The sequence below is a fragment of the Fusarium vanettenii genome (assembly GCF_000151355.1).
Source record: "Fusarium vanettenii 77-13-4 chromosome 1 genomic scaffold NECHAsca_1_chr1_3_0, whole genome shotgun sequence".
Classification (NCBI taxonomy): Eukaryota; Fungi; Ascomycota; class Sordariomycetes; order Hypocreales; family Nectriaceae; genus Fusarium; species Fusarium vanettenii.
This window is the reverse complement of record NW_003315881.1, coordinates 4237178-4256580: the sequence shown is the minus strand read 5'-3', so window position 1 is coordinate 4256580 and position 19403 is coordinate 4237178. Positions and strand designations below refer to the sequence as shown.

Genomic DNA, 19403 nt, shown 5'->3' with positions numbered 1-19403 from the left:
TTTGGAGTGACCCTCATGTCCTGCAGCGTGCGGTTATACATGAGTCGTATGCTTCACAGGCCTCATGTCCAGTGACCAAACAACAAAGAAACATCACAGCACCTTCACCTGACACATCACATTTACTATGCAATCGCTTGTATTTTGACAGGTAATCAGACCGAATAATCCACTGTCTTGTCTGTAACCCAAGAATCCGTGGCCATGCGCCGTCACCTTCCCGCGCTTCTCTCGACAATTAGTCGCTGCCCACAGGGTATCCGGGCTCCCATCCCATTCATCGACGGCATAACCCCTAAAAAAACGATAGTAACCAGAAAGCCGAATAGGCGAGTTTGGTATCCAACCCACTTTGCCCAAGTCCCATGTTCCTTGACTGACCCTGAACCCCAGCTGGGGGTGATATAAATCCCAAAAGTTGAAAAGACGTAAGTGACAAAAAGAAACAAGTAGGCAGACACATAAAAAGACACGTGAACCCCGCATAACTCCACCTCATCGAACTCCATCGCTGATTCCCTATGTGACGTTGAGGACGAAAGACACGTAATATACCCAGACAAACAACTCCGACCGACACACACTAAGCCTAGTAGCTAAAATCGACGTTGGCCATTGCCATGGCCGGCGGTCCCTTGTTCTGCCCGTCGTCGTTATTGCGTGATGTGTTGGTGTTGTTGTTCACCGTTATTGAAGATGTGTCACCGTCGCCGAGCGTTGTGTCGGCGCTCGAGGCTGTCGTCGTCACTTGTAGTTCGTGATCAGCGGGCGGTTGGGCGCTTGGAGACCAGCCGTCGTTGAGCATCTGCTGGAAGCTCCAGCTTGGCTCAAACGACTTGCTGTTCCACGCGTGATTAACCCGCTCGTACATTTCGTCGATCTGTTCCAGGCTGATTTTGCTTGTCTCGTATACCATACACCATACAAAGAAGACGGCGATGATGCAAAAGGCGCCCCATATGAAAAAGATCTTGGGGCCAAAGGCGGCGTTGCCTGGGCCAGTGCCGACCATGAAAGGAGCGCTGTACGCAATGCCAAAGTTGAGAATCCAGTTCGAAGCTGTCGATACAGACATGGCCTTGGCTCGTACTTTGAGGGGGTATATCTCGGAGGTGACGACCCAGACGACTGGGCCCCAGGACGCAGCGAAGAAGGCGATGTTGATGGCGCAAAAGGTGACCAGGATGGTCTGTGATGCCTTTTCAAAGTTGGGCCCTGTGGCGGTATTGAAAGAGGCCATGAGGAGTTGGCAAGCAGCCATACCGATGGCTCCGATCATCAAGAGTTTCCGCCGACCCCAGTGCTCAATGACTAATAGGCCTGGGATAGTTGATACGACGTTGATAATGTTGATGATTAGTGACTTGGTGTAAGGGCTTTCGACACCAGCACCGCCAAAGAAGGTGGTGCTGTAATACATGATAAAGTTGATACCAGTGAGCTGCTGTAGCATCTGCAGGCCACAGCCGGTAAGCGTGCGTCGTCCAAGATGTGGCGATCCAACAAAGATATCCTTGTAGGTGTCAGGGCCTAATGTCAGCTCGTATTGGTGGTTGGCAACGATTTCCTGGAGTTCGTCAACCAGTGCTGGATGGGTAATGTCAAGTCGTCGTAGTCGACTGAGTGAAAGACCAGCGGCATCGATGAGACCCTTCTTTACTAGGAAGCGTGGGGTCTCTGGTAATAGTAATAGGCCGACAGTGAGGATGACAGCGGGTACGATTTGGAGGCCGAGGGGGATACGGTAAGCTGATGCGTCCTTGAGACGTGAGGTGAGAATGTTGACAATGGAGGCGGCAAGAAGGCCGCAGGTGATGGAGAGTTGATATGCGCAAACGAGAGTACCTCGTATCCATTTGGGAGCCATTTCGGACTGATACAAAGGAACAAGGACAGAGATGGCTCCTACGCCAACGCCGGCAAGAAATCTGATATGTCAGCATATAATTCTCGCAGCCTCGGAACGACCGCATACCTTCCAGCCAGCAGCATATCAATATCCTGAGCGCAAACCTGAAAGATGGAGCCGAGGCAGAAGATACCAACGGCAACCATCAGAGTCTTTCGGCGTCCGAGAGTGTCGCCTGTGGGCGCAGCAATCAGAGCGCCCAGGGCGGTTCCGGCGCTGAGGATGGCGACGATGATGGAAGAGTCTTTGGTGCATATTTCAATGTTTCCGTCATCGTCTGTACAATTTGTGTTTTTTCCGAACTGCTGTTTGAACTCTGTCATGGCAAGGATGCCGTTTATGGCCCTGTAGGACAAGAGTGGTCAGTCTCTTGGACTTCAAACGGGTGAGGTGACGCGATGGGATGGTTTTGGCATGGATGAGGCGAGGGCGAATTCGGAGAATAAATCGATCGACAACGGTTCGTATGTGGTCGGCGCTTGTATCCAACATGTTTCCTTGTAGTTTTGACAATCCTCAACTCTTTCAACGTTTTTTTCCCTTCGTAATCCCTTCAGCGGTGGATGTGGTGATGGAGGCGTCGTCATCGTCGTCACACCAGGCTCCGCCGCACCCTCGCATCGTCGGAAAATAGAATCGCAGCAATCGTCCCTTTATCCAAGCGCATCCTCTTCATTCCTCCTCAGTCGCCGTCGTCGTCGTCGAATCCGTGTCGCGTCGTGTGGTCGTAGTCGTGGTCCCGTGATGCATCCATGTCCAAAACCCATACTGCGAGAAAATGGTGGTCTTACCCAGTATCGTAGCCGAACAGCAACCCGCCCGAGGCCACAAACAGGCCGACCATGATGGCCGGCGCCGACGAGCCCGCGACATTGTCGGGTTTCTGCCAGCCCATGGCAATGGCCATGGTGTCGGTGTTGAAGACGTCAATCCAGGGCCAGAGGAAGTCGAGAGCAAAAGGCTCCGGGTCGGCGAGATTTTGGTGGAGGTTGAAGGGGTTGAGATCAACGGGGGGGCATTGGGCGATTCCGTGTGGATAATATGGATGGATTGGGGGAGGGACAGACGGGCGCTGGCCAGCCCCAGGCGCCTGGGTGCGTTTATCTTATTCGCACTGTCTCACTAAGGTAACTGTACCTGACCAGGAACGGCACAGTGGATGGGAGGGCACAGGCTGGTGGAAGTCAGTGCTTCGCTAGTCCTCAACGGGAGAAAGAGGAGCATGTCGCACTGGCCAGAGCAAGAGTGTTTGATGAGTAGCGCAAGCGGTATCTATGAGGTATTATACATTCAACACGTATCCAAATGAATAACTCATCAAGGCAAAATACGCAAAGCCAAGAGACGGCTCGAGTTAAAGAGACAGAAGCGCGAGAGAGGGGCGAGCAAATGGTGAGAGTGAGGAGGCAAAAGCGGCAGGGATCGTCGCCGGGGGTGGTGGTCGCTAGCCCACTTTTGATGACGCGCCCCCATTGGACGGATGCAGCCACTAAAACCTGGACAAGTCCAGGGAGCCTTTAGCGGGTTTCCGTCTGTGCTAGAGCCCCGCTAGAAGTTGAGGGTACCAAGAGGGGGACTGGCTGAGCTAAGCGAGGCACAGTGCGTCTATTCTCAATCTCAACATGGACAACTTGATCAATGCGATGCCATCAACTCATTTCCTCTAAAAGATGCACCAGCCGTCATTGCACAAGAAGCAATCTCCCCACGGATTTCCACATAGCTCACATGTCACGGCAGACAGTCTCCGTCGAGGATTATTCGACGGAGCCTCGAGAGTGTCTGAGCGCCCCGAATCTGAAACTGAGTCACCTCGACACGGCCCCCATCCGACAGACAGACAGAGAGTGAAAGACACGGAAAACCTCTCAGACATGACCGCTCAGGCCGGTCCGCAAAAAGAGTCCACATTTTGTAAGCTGCTGTTGGTATCTCTCAAGGAACTCAACTCCCCCAAAGAGAAGGTGATCTTCACAAAGCCGAAACTCGACGGACCCAAGGGAGAGGATCAAAAGTCGGCAGATGTCGCGGGTCCAGAGATATGAGACTGCATTACCCAGGAACCCGGGAAATCGGATATACAGGGGCGAGGCGACGTTTCCGATGTCTTTTGGCAGGTAGGCAAGATCAAAGGTATCACATCACGCAACTGTTTGGTAACATTGAACGGTTCTCGTTTAAACAATTGCATTGCATTGCTTCACTCTCAAAAAAACGGCTGCCACCGCCAAGAGACAGACAGTCCGAACACTGTATGCCGCACTCTGCCCAGACCAAGCCCGCAACGGTGCCTCCGTCCTTGCAGCGGGTATGCCGGGGTACCCGCCCTGCCACAGTGCATCATGCCGGCACACGGCCCATTTCAAGGTCATTCTCGGCTGCGGCTGAGGCGGGAGGAGTACCTCGTCCAAAGGGTGCGGGCTTTGCATTTCCCGCACAGTCCCCAGGGCCTCCCCCAGACAAATGACCTGCCAGGGAGTGGAGGGGGTGGGACAGGCATCCTTGGTACCGGTACTTGTAGCCCATGATTTGATTTTGGTGATCTGACAAGAGTGGGAAAAGAGTCTGAAACTATGGAATATGACAAGTGACATGACCTAAGGAGCGCGAGGCAACTGATCTGGTCGTCATTCCTGCTAGTGAGATACCTAACATTACGGCTCAAGGGAAACACCATCACCAGCTTTTTGCTGCAAGCCTCTTCGCTTCTTGACACGCATTAGCCAGCGTTCATTTTCTTTGATGCTTGCTGCAAGCTGAACAAGACCTGGACTAGCTTCAAAGGCCAACTTTGCCTTTGCCAAACCAGAGGCATGGTCAAAAAGCCACTCAGGCCATTTTTTCAACCAAAAGAAACATGCCCGCTTAGTGAGCAGCGCGCATCACTTTACGCAATACGCTCTGGCCTACTGTTTGCGCGCTCGGGACCCGAAAAAAAAAAATGAATGAATGTCATGGTACGCTGGCTACCTTGCAAAGGTCCATTTTCAAGGGCACGTTGGAGACTCCGCAGAAGATGTTGGGCTGTCAAGTAGAAAAATATCACGAGGATCCATGTCATTAAAAAGGGTCTTGGCACAGACTCACAAATCATTCACTACCAAAAATGAACAGGAACTTTGTCCCGTTGGAAAGGAATCAGTTGTTCTGTCATGCGACAAAATAAAGGGCGCGCGCTGCGTTTGTCCTTGGCTGGGTTCCCAAAACCGGAAGGCTCTCACAGTGCGAGCAGCTACATTACCTATTCCAAAACCGCATTTGCGGGGTGCATCAAGCCAGGGTTGTTTTACTGAGTGTACAGTTACTTTGCGTGTGAGTGTTGGTTTCGAGAAAACTTGACAGGTAACGAGCGGAGGAAACGGAACTTCAAGATCCCGACCCGGCTAGGTGGGCATCAAGAGCAGCCCACTCAACACACAACAACACGCCAACTGAGACCATGTCCTCTCTTGTGACTGTTGGTTCTGTCTCATGTTGCTTTTTTGCTCTTTCTTTCTTTGTTTTTCTCGTCTTTTTTAGCCTTCATGCATCTTGACGTAACCATTCATGCCATGCTCCCCTCATGTCAACTAACAAAATAGCCTTGAAGCCCAAAACTCCAGACTAACACATCAGGCCACGATAGCCACGGCACTCTACCGAACTTCCACCTCCCGCTCATTCCTCCTCCACCGGGCGGTTTAGGACCAAGACAATATGTCTCACATCTTCACTCCCAGTTCGAGACTCTTAGCCCAACCGTATTTTCAGGGCTATATTCCCGCCTCGTCCAAGAGCACACATTGACTCGTCATCTCAAGGGCATGGAATGGATTACAATAGTGGCCATAGGATTACGGGTTATTAGCAACCACAAATTACACTCTTTTTTTGCTGTAATAACTAACCGAGGCACGCATATTGCGGCATCGTCAGCTATCACTTTGAGGACCGAGCCCGTCAAGCTGTCGTCAATGGCGATGGCCGCAATCTCGCAAGCTGGAATCGATCTAGGCTCCTCGTCGCGCCCTTTCTTTTGCTCCCGCAACTCCAGCCGCCTTCTGCCATAGTCCACACTAGATATCAATGGTTCCCAGCCATGAAGGCCACTGTGCTCCGGACATATCCCTCCGCTTTTTTTTACCCGTCGTTGTTTTGCTTCTTGCCGTGCAGTAGCTCTCACGGCAGGCAAAGCAATCACTATCTGATAGATGACAGGCTCAGGAGAAACCATCAACGGATCAACCCTGCCACCCATGCTTTGCAACAAGTTGAAACAATTTTGATAGAGACTCGACGCGATCTCGATTGTCAGAACACATTTGACACGCTTTCAGCTCAGGGTCCAGGAGGCGCCGGCTGAAGTGACACAGGCGCATCCACAACCCTCATCATAGTGCACCGTGCCGAGATGAGATGATGCGATCAATAGACAATTCTGCCAGACAAGTCATTGCTTGCCGAGGACAAAGCTCAACTCAATCCACTCCCCTTCAGACCATCATCTCTTTACTTCTGGAAGCCCCATAACTTCTTGCTGTCCTACCATCCGTAATGTCCTACCCTCTGTAACTCGTACCACATACAGCTCCGCCTTGTCCATGTCAAAGCCACTCTCCCATAGCCCGGCATGTAATTATACATCTCCCCGATTGTCCCACTCGTGACACCAAGCCCAAGATCGCAAAGGTATGCGCCCAGCCACAAACGACTCCTTCATTCACATTGCCAAGTCATCATCACCATGGGCACGAGACCAAGTGTTCAAATCTAAATGGTGTCTTCATAAATAGTATCAAAGTAGATTGCAACAAATCTGAATGAATCCCGCCATATCAATACAAAATCCTTGACGCCTAATGCCATAGCCCCTTTTCAGCATGAGCTACAGACTCTCGCACAGAACTCAAGTCATTACGGCTGCTTGCCGCGTCACCATCGTTACACAGGGTAATCACCTCTCTCTCAAGGCTCCAGAGTCACCTCCTGGCCCTTGACGCGGCCAATGACCTGCTGAGGAGCGTACTTGGGGATCACCTCGTCGTCGTGCAGCATCTCAAACTCCTCGGTGGCATCGCGCCCCATAAAGTTCAGGATAGCCTGGACGCCGCCGGGGTGCTCCTCGAGCCAGTCGCTGAGGTCCATCACGACACCCTTGACAACAACCCACACGCTCTCCTTGGTGTTGTGCTTGGCAACCTCCTCCATAGTGAACTCCTTCTCAGGGACCTTGAACGACTTGGGGTCGTTGGGCTTAGAGGCCTTGGCACCGTCCTCCTTGACGGGAGTAGGGCCGGCAGCAGCCGTAGCCTGCTCGGCGATTGCCGAGGGAGCACCGGAGCCGGAAGGAGCAGCACCGCCAGCGCCCCATGAGACTGTGACCTGGTTGGGGACCGAAGGGTCGAGGTGGAGGGAGATCTGGCCGACACGCTGAGCGGCACCGGCACTGCCCTGGAGAGCCTTTCGGAAGAGGTAGTTGCTGGCAGTGTCACCAGCAACACGGCCGTACACAACACAGCCAAGAAGAGACGAGCCACCCAGACGGTTGGCACCGTGGACACCACCAGCCAGCTCACCACAGGCATAGAGACCCTCGAAGGGCTGCTTGTCCTGGTTCAGGACCTCGGCCTTGTCGTTGATCTCGATACCACCCATGGTGAAGTGCAGAACGGGCTCCATGACGGCAACGTGGAAGTCATCATCGATGTCGAGGGGCAGGTTGTGGAAGAACTTCTTGCCCCAGGGGTCCTTCTGCTTGCCATCGGCAATGGAGTTGTAGGTCTTGAAGGTCTTCTGGAGATGGTCAGGGGTGCAGCCAATCTCCTTGGCGAGCTCCTTGCCGGTCATCTTCTTCATGAGGCCACGACCAGAGTAGTGGCGGGTGTGGAAGTCAAGGACCTTGGAGGCCTTGGAGTTGAGAACAAGTCGGATGGGGAACTTGTTCTTGTCCTTCTCCTCCCACATCTTGCCAGAGACGTAGTCACGGTGGCCGAGCTCATCGCAGAATCGGTCACCGTCGGCGTTCAGGAGCAGACCACCCTCACCACGGAGAGCCTCAGCGGCAAGGAACTTCCACTTGGAGCCAGGGTCCTTGGGGTCAACGAGACCAGTAGGGTGGACCTGGACCTTGTCCATGTCGATACCGTTACCGCCAATGGCCATGACCATCTTCTGACCGTCACCGGTCGCGTGTGTGCCGTTGGTGGTGGCAAGGCCATAAGTATCGGGGCGGTGCTTCTTGAGCAGAGAGGAATCGGAGAAATCGGCAGCGTAACCACCGGTAGCAAGAACGACGGGGCCGTCAACAGAGATGATCTCGCCATCGTGCTCGTACTTGACACCAGTGACATGGTTGCCCTCCTTGTTCAGCTCGGTGACACGGGCCTTCTTGATAATCTGGACACGCTCGGGCTCGTTCTCGGCAAGCTCCTCGAGGCGCTGCATGAGGGCGTATGTGATGGCCATACCGGGGAACTTCGCATCGTGTCCTCGGTGGGTTCGGGGCTGTGAGTGACCACTGTACAATTGTCAGATCCAACTCTCAAATGGCAGCGCATGCGAATTGAACTTACCCCAGGCGAGATACGAGGGTGAGGTCGAGGTTGAACTCATCCTGAAGCCACTCGACGGCAGCGGCGGACTTGTAGGTGAGGACCTTGATCAGGTCGGGACGAGCCTTGTCACGGGCTGACTTGAGGGTATCATCGTAGAACTGCTTGACGCTGTCGGGAATACCGGCCTCGACCTGTGTCCGGGTGAGGGCACCGTTGATACCGGAAGTAGCCTTGGTAGAGTTGCCGCCGAAGAAGCCTGCGCGGGGAAGCACATGTCAGCAGAGGTCACACGGGAGCGAGCGCAAGCGCCAACTGGTAGAGGGAATAGTCCAAGTCAAGACGCGCAGAATGCGCCAAGAGCATACAATGTAAGATCATGTGAAAGCGACTTACCCTGCTTGTCAAGGACAACAACGTTGCCGCCAGCCAGGTAAATGGTGTGCGCAGCAGACAGACCAGAAACTGAGAATCAAGTTAGCCGGGGAACTCTCAGAGCCGCGAATGGCGACTCAAGACAATGCGCAAGAACTTACGGCCGCCGCCCACGACAATTACTCTAGGAGCCATTGTTGTGTATGTGTATGTGGTGGTGATGGAGGAAGAGGATGGCGGTGATGACGTGATGAGGAATAGGGATGAAAGCAACAAAGCAGTCGCACGTCAAGCAAGAGGAAAAGGAAGGGTGAGGATGGAGAAGTAAAAAAGAAGTCAAAGTTTTGGACGAGAGGATCAAGGTCGAGTCTTAAGTCTCTGCCGGAATGGGGTGCGACGCCAACAAGGCCGAGGAGGCGAAGTGAGCGAGCCGAGGTCGAGGGATGGGGGAAGGTGCGAGTGTGAGCGTGTGTGAGCGTGCGCGCGACAGACTGCAACTGCGACAGCGGTAAACACCTGGAAGGCGCGGACCACCCTTGGGTTTATGGGGAAACTGCGTCAACGACCAGGAGTGGGCCTGGTCTGGTCTGGTCAAGGTTCGAAGGTTATACCAGAGGTACAGATACGTCAAAGACCCTGGAGAAGCGTGTGCTTTGAAGACAGCACAAGTATCTATACCCTATTCTTGACAAAGAACAAACACGTTAGCCAACGTCCTCCTCATGAACTTCTGCAGCAAAGCCTGATGTCACGGCGCAAAGAAAAGACAAGACACCCCAGGATGGGCCGTCTCCGTAACGTCCATCGTTTGCGGGGAGAGGTCGCAAATCAGCTGCCGGCGTTTTCTCAGCAGCCCAGCAGGCTTGGTCCCCGGAAGCGGATGTTCTGCCCGCTGGAGCTCTAGCGTCTCAGGTCCGCCAGTATCCGACCCCGCCACTACCCAAGTTTGGGGGAACAAGTTGGAGGATCTCGAAAACTCACCTTGAATTGGATAGAATAGGATGTGATGCACGCAAGAAACAGGTTGGTTGGAGGAGGTTGAACCATTAAAGGGTCAAGGCTATGGAGAATACAAATACAAGCTCTCCGACTGGATCACCAGCCTTCTCTCTTTCCTCTCCGATCCTCTCGCCGCAAGCTACGCCGAAAGGCCGTACTCCCTCTCTCCGGCCACCGTTCTGCGCCGGGCAACCCACCGATGACCTCTTCCTCCGCTGTTCGCTGCGACCCTCGACTCCCCTGACTGGCCCTGGCCACACGGTCCGCTCTCTCTCTCTCTCGCGTGCGGTGTACCGAGGTCCCCGCTTTGGCGAGGAGATGGGGGATTGGAAATTGTGGGGGGAGCTAAGGATATCCCTGGTTTGGAGGCCCAGCTCGCTGTTCTCATTCCCGAGCTTGGGGGAGCTGTTTGAAGTGAGACGAGGTTGATTGTGAGAGTTGCACGTGGTGTGTTGCTGTTGACCATGGCAAGTTTATCACTTCTACTCTCCAATTTCCACGTCAAAGCATGTGAAAAGAGCCTCTCCACGTTCATCTCCTCATGCAGCTCTCCATCTTCTCTCGACTGACATCCAAAAACTTTGACCAATGATGGATCCCTCCCCCAAACCCCACAAGCCCCGGACTTGTCACCGAGGTCTCGGCCATGTGACCGGACCGCCACGGTCCGCTCTAAAAAGGACTTGCTCCAACTAGTCACATGACTACAGTCCCAGCCGCAAACCCGAAGGACACAAAGTTGCTGACCATTCTCCGCGTTTTCACTCGACTTTCACATGCCAATGGCTTTCCAACAAGAGGCACATGAGTCGTTGGAACTCATCCCCAAGCCTCGATCAACGCTTATCCATGACGCCCATGACCCTTTGAACCCCTCGATGTATTAGGGTCCTTGTCCCATTTGTTCCTGACGTTGTTGGATCGTCTTCTCATTCGTCACGCCTGGATGGAAGGCCCTTCGAGCCGCCGCCATTCCCATGTCCACGAGTAAGGTAGCATGGTGAGGCTTGCGACAAGTTGATCATCTGGCCTTTGAAACTTTGCATGTCGAGAGCAACAAAAGCACGTGAAAGTGCTTCTTCCACCATCCGGGGCACCAAGCGAGACAGTTGACTTTCCCCAGATTCTGCACGTGCATCATCTGACCCCGGAAATGAGACTGAGCCTCCGCCACTGAGGTCGTCCATTTGCCTAGATTGCCATCGCTTACCTCCGTTGCCGTGAGCTGATGGCCTCTTCTCCGCAGAGTGCCAAGTCTGGTGTGCTGACTCATCTGTCACTTTCACGTGTCTGAGATGGGACTTCACTTCACTTGGTGCCCGTGTGCCGAGTCAGGGGAGCAAGCCGGTTTGTTCAAGCAGAATCGAACGAGTGAAATGAATGGATCAACCAGGAGAGTGATGTTACAATTAGGCCGCTGTTTGATCCTTGTCATTGCCATCATGAGGTCGTAGTTAGCTACCCTAAATATCCCAGTTTCAACGTCAGCGACAACTTGTTCCCCAGAACCACTACTATGAAGCTCAAATAACAGAGGGAAGAATAAAGTCTACTTTTAAGCTAAAGGGTTGCCTATTTGGGAAGCTTCCCTTCTTTGTTTGCTTTCTTGATTAGGCAGTCTTTCCTTATTGGGCCGGTTTCTGGTCAAGACAATTACGCCTTGAACTTGACGCTGAACACTCGACAATGGACCAGCGAAACATCATCACTGAACCAAATCGCACTTGACGGTGGCCAAAAAGGAGATGGAACACTCGAGGTCGATGTAGAGAATAAGCCGTTGCAATACTGTTGTTCCATGCAACCAACGGCGTTCCCGAGTGCGGAACTTGGGGATATGATGACCCTTTCTTTGTTGGAGAGACTCAACCAAGAGAAATCGGTTTTGATAGCCCGTTATGACGCACTATGATGATGTTGAAGCATGATGAAAAACCCCTGCCCTTGTTAATGAAGAGTGCTCTGATCACATAAACTTCAGTTAACAACTACCCGACAATGGACGGAAGCATAGCCCCTTCCTACCCAGCTGCAATTGTAGGAGTTTGAGCAAACCATGTTATTCTATTGGTCATTTCTCTGTTGCCGCTGGATCCGTTCAGACCTCCCTTTTGCAAAGCGCCCTCTTGCTCGGACTACACGCAGTAATATGGTCAACTAAAAAACACATTCGTTAATTAAACTAGCCAAACCTTGCCAAGTGACGAAGGGTCCCATAATCTGACATACTTAAAATATGTGACCAGAGTATAGAACCGGATTCTTGAGGGAAGTTGTCCAGGGTGTCTCGAGTTTACTCGGACTTGTCAATATAGTGAGCAACTCAAACGAATTCAAGCGATACAGCCCCATCAAAATTCTGGAGACATGAATCGACAGCGATGTTAGCGTCTGGACCACTATTGGGTGCCAAAGTGGTCGCCTTTCCCGTCTCCTTTAGTCTCTACGTGCACAACAAGTCTTTCTTGCTGTGATAGAGATACTCGTCAACCCTGCACTCCGTTTTCTCATTTCACACAACTCCCACAAGGTTTCTTTAGAAGCGAATAAGACAAATATGTACTGATAGTCCCCATTAGACTTTGGCATCTCAAATAAGAACAAAAGCCAGACCTTCTCCATAACTGCCTATAGGGTGGGCTACTCAAATCAAGGCGAGAGCTCAATCAATCAAGTCATCAGCTGGCTCTACTTGACTAACTTGGGCATGGCTAAACAGTATGGAAATTCTAAAAGCTGACCATATTCCAGCCCATCGAGAACAGAAGAGTTTCCTGGGTTGAAGTGATGGTCAGGTGTAAGTTCCACGTCCCGTGATTAGTCACGTTACCCCCCTCCTCAAATCCCGCTCCCCAACCCGCATCATGACGTACCACCTGCAGTAACCATCACCAAACTCCAACCATCACCATGAAACCTCTCTTCGCGTTATCAACCCTCCTCACCCTCTCCACATCCTCCCAAGTCCCCCTCGGCGACGTCAAACCAGACCTCCACCGTCTACACCTCCCCGTCATGCCCGCAGCGCCGCTCAACCAACCCTCGGTCGCCCTCGCCGACATCCTGGGTACACAGCGCTCTCTTACATCGTTCTCCTCGTTTGCGCGGATGGATCCTTCGACTGACGAGCGGCTCGCCGATCTTGGGACGAATACCACTGTTCTTGCGCCGCTCAACTCGGCTGTGGACGCGCTCCCGCGGAAGCCTTGGGAGCAGCCGGGGGATTATGCTGCGTTGGGGGCGGATGCGTATGAGGGTGACAAGGGGCAGGATCGCGCGCGGGAGAATATGAGGAGGTTTGTCGAGGCGCATCTTGTGCCCGAGAGTCCGTGGGGGGAGAATGAAAAGGTCAAGACTGTTGGGGGTAAGGAGGTTTGGTGGGTTGAGAAGGATGGCAAGAGGGTGGTTATGCCGGATGAGATCGAGGTTGACAATGTGGTCGGCCAGGTTGGTAATGGAGAACTGGTAAGTTGTATGCGTCGACGCTGGTGATGAAGAACATGCTAACGACAAGCAGTGGATTCTCAAGGGAGTATTGAACTACGCCTAACTTTGCACACGATGGGAATAGGACATACGAATAATGACACTGACGTTCTGCGCATATGATTTGATAGACACTATACTGCTTCACTCACTATCTCAGTCTCTGTTCATCCAGTATATAGAATTGACTTGATAAACGTGTTCACGTCGCCGGTATCATCTATGAACTCCAGATCAAAAAGAAACCCAGACAAGTAAAAAGAAATGACAAAAGATACCATTGTCGAACCCGTAGAGTAGTGATTCCCACATCTCTCATAACATAAAGTTTGTAACCATTGTCCGCCCCAAGCCTACCGTCCAGCAGAAAACCCCAGAGACAAAGTCAGGGCTACAAGCCCATAGGTATAAAAAGAATTGAAAAGTGTCAAGAAGTGAACTTGAGAAGTTACCCGTCTGTGAAGAACGCCTCCCAATGTGTCAAGAAAAAAAGTGCCGTGGTAATGAGAAAAAGACGGCGATGCATCTGATGAATGATGCGAGAAGTAAGAAAAAGGCCGGAAATGTTGGCATGATACTCGTAATGAGATTAAAATGCATGGTCCACGCTATCATGAATGACACGCAGAGTCCAGCCCATTATGTCGTTGATCGTGGAATACATCAATAAGAACTTTTGAATGGTGAAGAATCGGGCAAGAATCAAGAGCCAAGTAGTGAAAATCACTCAACCTTGAGCCTCTTGGGGTCCGTCGACTCTTCTGCCGCCTCGCTCTGAGCTGTTGCACCCAGCTCAGGCGTTTTACGCTTCGTTGCCGTTGAACTGCTTTGGTTGACATGCAAACTCGAATTGTAGGTGCCGTTGGAGGTGGATGGAGCGTTAATCGAGTTGCTATTGGTACTGGAATTCAAGTTGTCATCCCTCAGAAAGCTGGGCCCTGACCCAACTACAGGAGTGGCAAAGTTGAGCGGGCTGGGAAGCGTATTGCTGTCACCTCCTCTGAAGTTCCAATCTGGGTAGAAACTACTTGGGCTTGGCAACAACTCATTTGTCAAGAATCGAGACGGTAGTGCTGATACTGGAGTGTCTCCGTTCACGTTCTGCTGAGGAGGTGGCCGAGCAAAGGGATTTGGCGGTCCGGTGGCGCCGGCTGACAACAATGTTTGGGCAGAAGGCGACGGAGGCGGTAAGACGAGCGATGACTGAGAGTTGTGGCGTTGAGGCGCTTGCGTTGTGCTCTCTGTAGGATTCCGCGGTGAATTAGAGTCAGCTGTGCGCGCACTGCCACCAGCCTCTGAACCGCCATCGGGAATCTGCACCGTCAAACGGGGCCCCCTAGGCCGCGCTCCGCCGGGACCACCGCCAACCTTGACGCTGTTGGACCGTGAGGGCGGCGTCAATGTGGTCTCTGGTATTGATGACAATGAGACAGTTCGGGACTTGTCATCAGCTTGTGTGCTGGCGCGCTGTGGCAAGTGAGGCGATTTTGAGGTGTCACCCACTCGGTTGAGCGCACCCACATCTACCGACTGCGACCTATTGGCGGCACTGGCCGCGTTAGCTGCCGCTGCTGCAGCCGCTGATTCCGATTTCATGGGCTCATTTGCGAAGGAGGCGAGATGCTGGGACAGAATAGAACGGTTCTCCTCAATGGGCGTAAAGATACTGTGAGATTTCCGCTGGGGCAATTTCTTGATGGCTGTATCCGTGTTGAGCAGGGGCGGCTGAGGGCGTTCTTGGGATTCCGTCTTGGGTTCCACGGGAGGAGGTGGTGGAGGGTCCTGCAGACGACGCTCCACCTGCTGCGGCTGAGGTGGAGGCGGCGAGATTTGCGGTATAGGATTCGGTGGCAGTTGCTGGTGGTTTGGCTGAGGAGACGGGGTTGGGCGCGGCGGAGCTTGAAGTCCTTGCGAAGGCGGTTGCGACGAGTAGGCAGGAGGCATAGGTGACGGCATGGGGGATCTTCGGTCGTCCATGTAGGGACTGTGCTGCGGCATTGGACTCTGCTGTGGGTGGTAGGTGGCATACTGAGGGGTAGGCCCCTGCTGGGGCATCAAACTAGAGGGATGAGGAGGGTTGTAGATAGGAGGCGTAGGCATATAGCTAATCCCGGCATGCGGAGGTCCGGTAGGAGGCGGAGGTTGAGACACCATGGCGGGGCCCATCCGGCGGATGTCATTTCGAGATCCCGGCCGTGAGCCGATCGAAGGCTGTGGGGTATGCGTGCGCTGAATAGGATGGCCCGGGTGTCCTTGGAAAGGGCCGTTTCCAATGGGCGGCGATGCTGAAGGCGTGTGATGTCGGATCTGGGGGAACGGGGGCTGAGCCTGGCCGTGAAAATGGGGAGGCATCATCTGGTTCTCGACACCTTCGGGCGCGTGGGGAGGAGTGCCATCGCCTTCCTCTTCCTCCTCCTCATCGTTACCGCCGTTGAAGTCGGATGGACCTTTATGTTCGTTGGGACCGCCATGCTGTAGTCCGGTTAGCATGCCATGACGCGCCGGGGTTGCGACCGCAGATGCTGATGCTGCATAAAATGCGCCTGCGGGCGGGGAGACACTCACATATTGGTATCGTGTGATGAGCTGTCGCATATCTGAGGATGAATATTCATAAAGCTTCTTGTTATTGCCAAAGATGAATACGGCGACATCGACGGAGCACAGGACGGAGAGCTCGTGCGCCTTTTTGAAAAGGCCGCCCTTTCGCTTCAGAAAGGTGCTATTCGCGACAGTCAGTCGCAAGATTCGAGGGGCACATCGAATCGGATTCCCGCGCCGGTGGTGCAAGAATTTGGGAAAACTTACACAGAGCGATTCCTGTCATCCTTGATCGCTTTGATCTCAATCTTTCTTCGTCCCATCTTGATCAGTTGTGTATCTGAGCTGGAGGGAAATGGATCGCGTTTCCACGCGGGGCGATCGAACGTTGGTGGTGGAGGGACGCGGCGTGATGGTCGTCAGTAGCGCAAGAGCCGTCGAGTCGATCGCAGTACGTGACGACGGCGCGTCGATGGTCGTGAATAAGAAAAGTCGGCGAGTTGAAGCTCAAAAGTCGTGCCACCAGAGTCGAATCGAGTCGGGTCAAGATTCAAGTGGGTGGTGGTAAGCGAGAACAAAGGGTCGTTATGGCGTCGAGCGGAAGGGTATCGAGGAATGCTTCGGAACGAACGAAATACCACGAAGAAGATGGAGAGAATATGTGACAGAAAGTGGACCGAAGAGAGAGAGAAATGTAGAGAGAGAAAAGACGCTGGTGAGATGACGGAGGCGGCTGTGAAATGGCCGTCGAGAGTTGAAGGACGGATAAGAGAAGAAAGTGTGGAGCGGGAGGATTTGGGAAATAGGTGTGAACGAAGGGGATGGGAATAGCCGATAAATGAGGACCCCGAGGCCGTTGCGACCTTTGTAGCTCAGTGGGCGCGAACCGGTGATGGGGTACCTGTGCAGTAGCGCGTGGGCGGTATCTGTGTCGACAGAGCCAAGCTCGGCTGGGTACCTTTTTTAGCTCTGAGGGGATGGAGAAGGGTCCGTGGAAGAGGGTTGATTGATGACGACGGCATGCGATTCGTGATAATGTCTTTGTATCTGGGAGCAAGTTCACAGGGACAGTATGTGCGATGGAGAGCGACAGAGGATGACTTGTCGCAAATGGCAGCGCGACGCGATAGCTTGGTGAGAGAGAGATGACAGGCAGCTTCCGAAGTGAACAGAGTGCGCTTTCACTTCCCTTGAGGCGATGCGATGCGCCAGAATGCGACGATTCGACCAGGAACAAATGCGATAGAACAAGCGACAGCAACCCGCTGCGGTAAAAGGGAGCCTTGTCGAGGATCGATAGACGTTTCGATGGGGCTGAATCTGGCGTTTGTGGATGTGGTTGGGATGGCTTCTAATAATAGACGGATCGTGTTCACTCGGGGGGCCGCGGGATGATGGGAGAAAAAAGAAGGCAGCATGGAAGGCGGGAAAAAAAATCATGCCTGCTTAGGTAAGGGGGATGTGAGTGGACGGACCTCACCGACGGGGTGGATGTGGACGCTCCGGGTGGAGATTCACGGCACTGACACTGTCGAAGGGGTCCGGGTGTGCCTAGGACTCTCTTGTCTGTCTGGCAGGGGTGATGTGATCCCCTAGGAACGGGCGTCAACCTTCAGGGCCCGTCGGTTATCCAGCCACCAACCTCATCACACATCTTGGAGCTCCTCTCTTCATCTTGATGAGCCGTACCACGTTTCATTCTACGCAGAATCTAGCTTGCTCCGCCCAGCCACACCGGGATGTTTCTCTTGGCACGCGCTGTGGACAACGCAAACTTGTGACAGGGAGCGTCCCTGATACCTACGGTTCTTGGTGCCTGCGTTGCGTCACTCTGGTGCTGTCTTTTCTGCAGCTAACTTGGGGGATGTAGATGGGGTTTCAGCAGAGCATGCATCTTTTGTATGCTCGTATTCCGTCGACAACATGATGCGTGAACCTCTTGTCATGCATCTGATATCATGGGCATTGCAAGTAGTTCAAATCTGAAACGTGCACTTGGGGGAGATTCAAGCTTCCAAGCGCGAGAAACGTTCCGAGAGCGAGGGCCAATTCCTGGCACTTCCCCCTCTCTAACCGACGCCATCACTTCTTCTTCCAAGCTAAGTTAGGGCGTCGTCCATCATCACCAACAACGGCGATTGACAGCACACACAAACTTGACGGCGCGCCCCGTGACGATTCAACCTGCATACATCAAGACCTGCCCGTTCCTGCTGATCTCTTTTGCTGTCTATGTTTCAAAAACTAAACCTGCCCCACGACAGCTGAGCCCTCCCACACTTCTTTGCTGCATCGACTTTCGTATTCACCATGCGCGCGCGCTTGTTTCTGTAGCTTCCTTTCTTGTTTATCCGGGGATGCCGTTCCCGTGCCGTGCCGTGTGTGTTTTTTGCTCGTTTCGGTTTCTGATGCAGGCACTCTCTCTCAAGGTTCGCAGCTTTTGTTGCGTGTTCCTGCGTTTCTGACTCCATCACTTAATCCTCCCCTCTCCGGCACACATGATCCTGGAGAATACAAAAAGTCAATGACTTACGACTTCATGATCATCAGCTATCAGATAGACACCCCGCCGCAAGCTGCTCAGCCTCCTACCCAAGCCCCAATCCCAACCTCTCACATTCTCATCCAACTCCCGCCTCCCCGGCCGAGTGAGTGAGGTGCAGTGCCGCACGCAATAGGATCTCAATGCCCTCCATCTAAACCGGGTCCGTCACGCTTCTAAAAATACAATTATGCATGGCAGCCTCACGCGGCGGGTTCCAGGTCATGCAAGACCGCGACGCACACCAATTAGCCCGTTTTCACCGGCTTTTCTGTGGAGACGCAACGGGGCTAATTTGGTGGGCTACGCTTGACGGGAGAGACTTCTTGATGCTGAGAGGTCCGAGGATCGATGCAGATGCCTTTGCACCACCAACTTTGTTGGCTGTTTGTGTCTTCACCGCATCGAGATTCTCACATCACATCACTTCACTTTGAGGGCACAGCCTCCTTCTCCAACCTCGTACCCGAAGAGCTTGTAGACAGTGCTATCAAGGAGTTGTCAGTCCCCTCCCCCAGTCAATGACCAGCTTCCGGCTCAACTCGGACACACAGATTCAAGAACAGCATTGCAAGATATTAAAAGTTTTAATTGACGACCGCAATCACAGTCTCATAGTCCGCTTGTAAGGCCTGTCCTGCCTGTGCCTGGCCTTCCCTCATCGCCCTTTTCCTCTCGAGCAGCAAGTATCGTATCCCCAACTCCAGTAAATGCATAAACCATCTCAGTCGGCAATCTCGATGCCTTGGTGTGCTTTTCGCAAAAAGAAATGAAAAATCCGTACCCTTCCATACCCTCCATCCGAGTAACCCAAAAGTTTTGAGGACTGCATGTCTCTCCCTGAGCACCTCCACTGAGTGACTCTTTTCTCACTCTCAACATCTGACTCTTGTCGGTCCAGTCATTTCGCTCGTTGTCGCAGTCGCGTTGCCTACAAAGACCAACCAGGACGTTCGTGCGTCATCTTTATCTCTGTTCGATCGAGAATTGGGCCAATTGTGGCCGGCAAAGCAAAGCGGTG

The 19403-nt window shown here is 53.0% G+C and overlaps 4 protein-coding genes across 4 annotated transcripts; 1 reads left to right on the top strand and 3 right to left on the bottom strand.

Annotated features, from left to right (window-relative positions):
- Window positions 1-143: 143 nt before the first annotated feature.
- On the bottom strand, window positions 144-2816 carry NECHADRAFT_103272 (uncharacterized protein; the record flags this gene model as incomplete). The annotated part of the gene is made up of 3 exons (XM_003053884.1): window positions 144-1928; window positions 1976-2254; window positions 2701-2816. 3 exons carry the CDS (start codon window positions 2814-2816, stop codon window positions 590-592), a joined length of 1734 nt encoding a protein of 577 aa, XP_003053930.1. The 3' UTR covers window positions 144-589.
- Window positions 2817-6673: 3857 nt separating this feature from the next.
- On the bottom strand, window positions 6674-9009 carry NECHADRAFT_65946 (uncharacterized protein; the record flags this gene model as incomplete). Its single annotated transcript, XM_003053883.1, has 4 exons — window positions 6674-8405; window positions 8461-8698; window positions 8836-8904; window positions 8976-9009. 4 exons carry the CDS (start codon window positions 9007-9009, stop codon window positions 6854-6856), a joined length of 1893 nt encoding a protein of 630 aa, XP_003053929.1. The 3' UTR covers window positions 6674-6853.
- A 3714-nt stretch (window positions 9010-12723) lies between these two features.
- Window positions 12724-13305, top strand: NECHADRAFT_105858 (uncharacterized protein; the record flags this gene model as incomplete). Its single annotated transcript, XM_003054597.1, has 1 exon — window positions 12724-13305. The coding sequence occupies one exon, from the start codon at window positions 12724-12726 to the stop codon at window positions 13303-13305; it is 582 nt and encodes a 193-aa protein (XP_003054643.1).
- A 717-nt stretch (window positions 13306-14022) lies between these two features.
- Window positions 14023-16163, bottom strand: NECHADRAFT_75573 (uncharacterized protein; the record flags this gene model as incomplete). The annotated part of the gene is made up of 3 exons (XM_003053882.1): window positions 14023-15771; window positions 15865-16021; window positions 16108-16163. The coding sequence occupies 3 exons, from the start codon at window positions 16161-16163 to the stop codon at window positions 14023-14025; spliced, it is 1962 nt and encodes a 653-aa protein (XP_003053928.1).
- Between the last annotated feature and the right edge of the window lie 3240 nt (window positions 16164-19403).